Here is a 2,822-nt window from a genome sequence, read left to right as displayed (position 1 = left end):
ATTATTATGTATACACTTTTCATTCCTATTATTACGTATATACTTTAATATATATATAGCACTATTAGTATTTCTAATATTATGTTTACGTCACTTCACTTATTATTATTATATGTTTATATATATGTTTGTCTCTATTTAGTGTTTAGTACTATTATTATCATGTTTAATATCGCATATATTGCCATTGTTTTTAATATTATTGTCATATTTATTATTTGCTTCGATGTATTTCTGACTCTTTTATTTTTTTGTTTCCCGCCTATTTTATATCATTTTGTTGTTCACTACCTTAAAGATTTTTATTCATTTTTTTTACTAATTTCAAAAAATAAGGCAATGAACCGATTTAACATTAAGTCATCGATTTCATCGCTATGTTGGGTGAAATTCGTCGGCTCGTGTTAAAAATGGGACACCCTTCTAAAAAAATCAAAAACTAAAAATTCTTATTTTTCAATCGGATCACGATTAAATGTCAAAATTGAATTTGTATTTTTTGAAAATCAAGACAACACCTGTTTAATAAAGACACCAGAAAGTCAGCCCTGAGGAAGAGAGATAATGAAGTGAACAACACGAGCACATTCAGTAAGGGTCAGTCCAAGGCACTCACCGTAAATCAACCAAAGACGGTGACCACCAATCAACATAGCACTGTGAGACAAGAATCTAACGCGAGGGAGAACACGGAAAGGCCACAGTTCATCCCTATACCCATGATGTATAGGGAGCTGTACCAGAACCAATTCAACGCTCATGTAGTGTCCCCTTTTTACCTAAAGCCACTGCAGCCCTCGTATCCCAAATGGTATGACACAAACGCCCAATGCGAATACCACGCGAGAATCACAGGGCATTCGATCGAAAACTGCATCGCATTCAAGAAAATAATTGAAAGACTCATTAAAATGGGGTTTGTGAGGTTTGATGACCCAGTCCTACCTAATGTAGCAGGAAACCTGCTCCCGAATCATATCGACCAAGGAGTGAACGGGATAAGCGAAGGCAGGAACAAGAAGATCAAATCTAAGGTCGCAGAAGTCAGGACCCCATTGAGACGAGTGTGGAAGGAGATGGTCAAGAGAGGATTGATCGCATTGGATTCGAGAAAATAATCTGAAGAAGAGAAAAACTACTGCGAGTTTCACAATGAGGTGGGGAATGGAATCTAAGAGTATGCAGAGTTCAGGGCCCTCGTGCAGGACATGATAAACAATAAAGAAATGGAGTTTTATGAATAAGCTAAAAACTCCGGATAGGGAGATATATGTGCATCGGAGGGAGAATCGACGGCGCAGAATCAAACAGTTAACTACCCCGTGGTCATCATATCGCGACTCAAAAATAATGAAGTAGGAGTGCAAATGCCACCGAGAGTCATAATCCAAAGACCTACAGTCTTCCCCTATAAAGACAGCAAAAGGGTCCCATGGAATTATGACTGTAACGTAACGATCCCAGGAAAAGAGAACCTGGTTGATGCTTTAAAAGAGGATCAAGATAGGGGCTCTTATACACGTAGAGGGAGATGTTACGATACAGTAAGCAAGAAGGCACAACCTGTAAAAGGAAAAGCCCAAGTGGTCGAAGAGATGAAGGAAAAAGTAACCAAATCTGAACTTCCTGTTAATGAGCCAGTTAATGAGGAAAAGGCTAAGGAGTTTTTAAAATTCCTAAAGAACAGCAAGTACAGTATAGTGGAACAGCTACATAAACAACCAGCTCGTATCTCGGTGCTGGCCTTACTCCTAAGTTCGGAAGTCCATTGCAGCGCACTGATGAAAGTTTTGGATGAAACATATATTGCCAATGATATCTCCGTCAATAAGTTAGACCGCTTGGTTAGCAACATAAGTGCTGGCAACTATATCTTCTTCAATGATGACGAGATCCCACCCGGTGGCAAAGGGTCGACTAAACCTTTACACATTACCATGCGCTGTAAGGGATATACATTGCCAGGTGTACTGATTGACAATGGGTCGGCCTTGAATGTCCTACCATTGTCAACACTAAACAGATTACCTGTAGACAACTCTCACATGAAAGAGTGCCAAAACATAGTGAAGGCATTCGATGGCACGGAGAGAAGGGTGATGGGCAGAATCGAGGTACCTCTTCAGATCAGGCCAAACACGTATGAGGTGGATTTCCTGGTGAAGGATATCAAGCCTTCATACAACTGCTTATTGGGAAAGCCCTGGATACATTCAGTTGGGGCAGTGCATTCATCGTTGCATCAAAAGTTGAAGTTGGTATCAGATGGGCGGTTGATAACGATCAATACTGAAGAGGATATCATTGCAACTGTAAGCAGTAATGCGCCATATTTGGAGACAGATGACAAAGCAATCGACTGCTCATTTCGGTCTTTGGAATTTGTTAATGCGACGTTCATTACCGAGGGAAGTAAGATTCTGACGCCGAAATTATCCAAAACTACGAGGATGAGTTTACAGTTGATGGTTGAAAAAGGGGCCTTACCCGGAAGAGGACTTGGGAGACATCTCCAAGAAAGGGTTGAAACACCGGTATTGAAGGACAAGAAAGACCGCTTCGGCTTAGGATTTAAGCCGGATGCGAGACAAAGGAAAAAAGAGCTGGAAAAAAAGTAAGAAAGAAGGAGAACAGGGTTAATGGGGGAAGAAATCAAGTGTGAGTCAATGATATTCCCCCATATATCGAAAACTTTTCTGTCCGGAGGAATCATTCATCCCGAAAGAGGCACGCAAAGAAAAGAAGCCATAGAAGAAAGGTTGGAAAGCTTAGACATCAACGCCACATACGAAGAAGAGACTGGAGAAGGAAATTTGTCGGCA

General features: G+C 40.4%; 1 protein-coding gene across 1 annotated transcript; it reads left to right on the top strand.

Annotated features, from left to right (window-relative positions):
• The first annotated feature begins 911 nt into the window (after positions 1–911).
• Positions 912–2,618, top strand: LOC108488152 (uncharacterized). The gene is made up of 2 exons (XM_017792451.1): positions 912–1,079; positions 1,263–2,618. Exons 1-2 carry the CDS (start codon positions 912–914, stop codon positions 2,616–2,618), a joined length of 1,524 nt encoding a protein of 507 aa, XP_017647940.1.
• The last annotated feature ends 204 nt before the right edge of the window (positions 2,619–2,822 follow it).

The sequence above is a fragment of the Gossypium arboreum genome, chromosome 10, assembly GCF_025698485.1.
Source record: "Gossypium arboreum isolate Shixiya-1 chromosome 10, ASM2569848v2, whole genome shotgun sequence".
Classification (NCBI taxonomy): Eukaryota; Viridiplantae; Streptophyta; class Magnoliopsida; order Malvales; family Malvaceae; genus Gossypium; species Gossypium arboreum.
The sequence above is the reverse complement of the archived record's forward strand: the minus strand, read 5'-3'. Positions and strand labels throughout refer to the sequence as shown.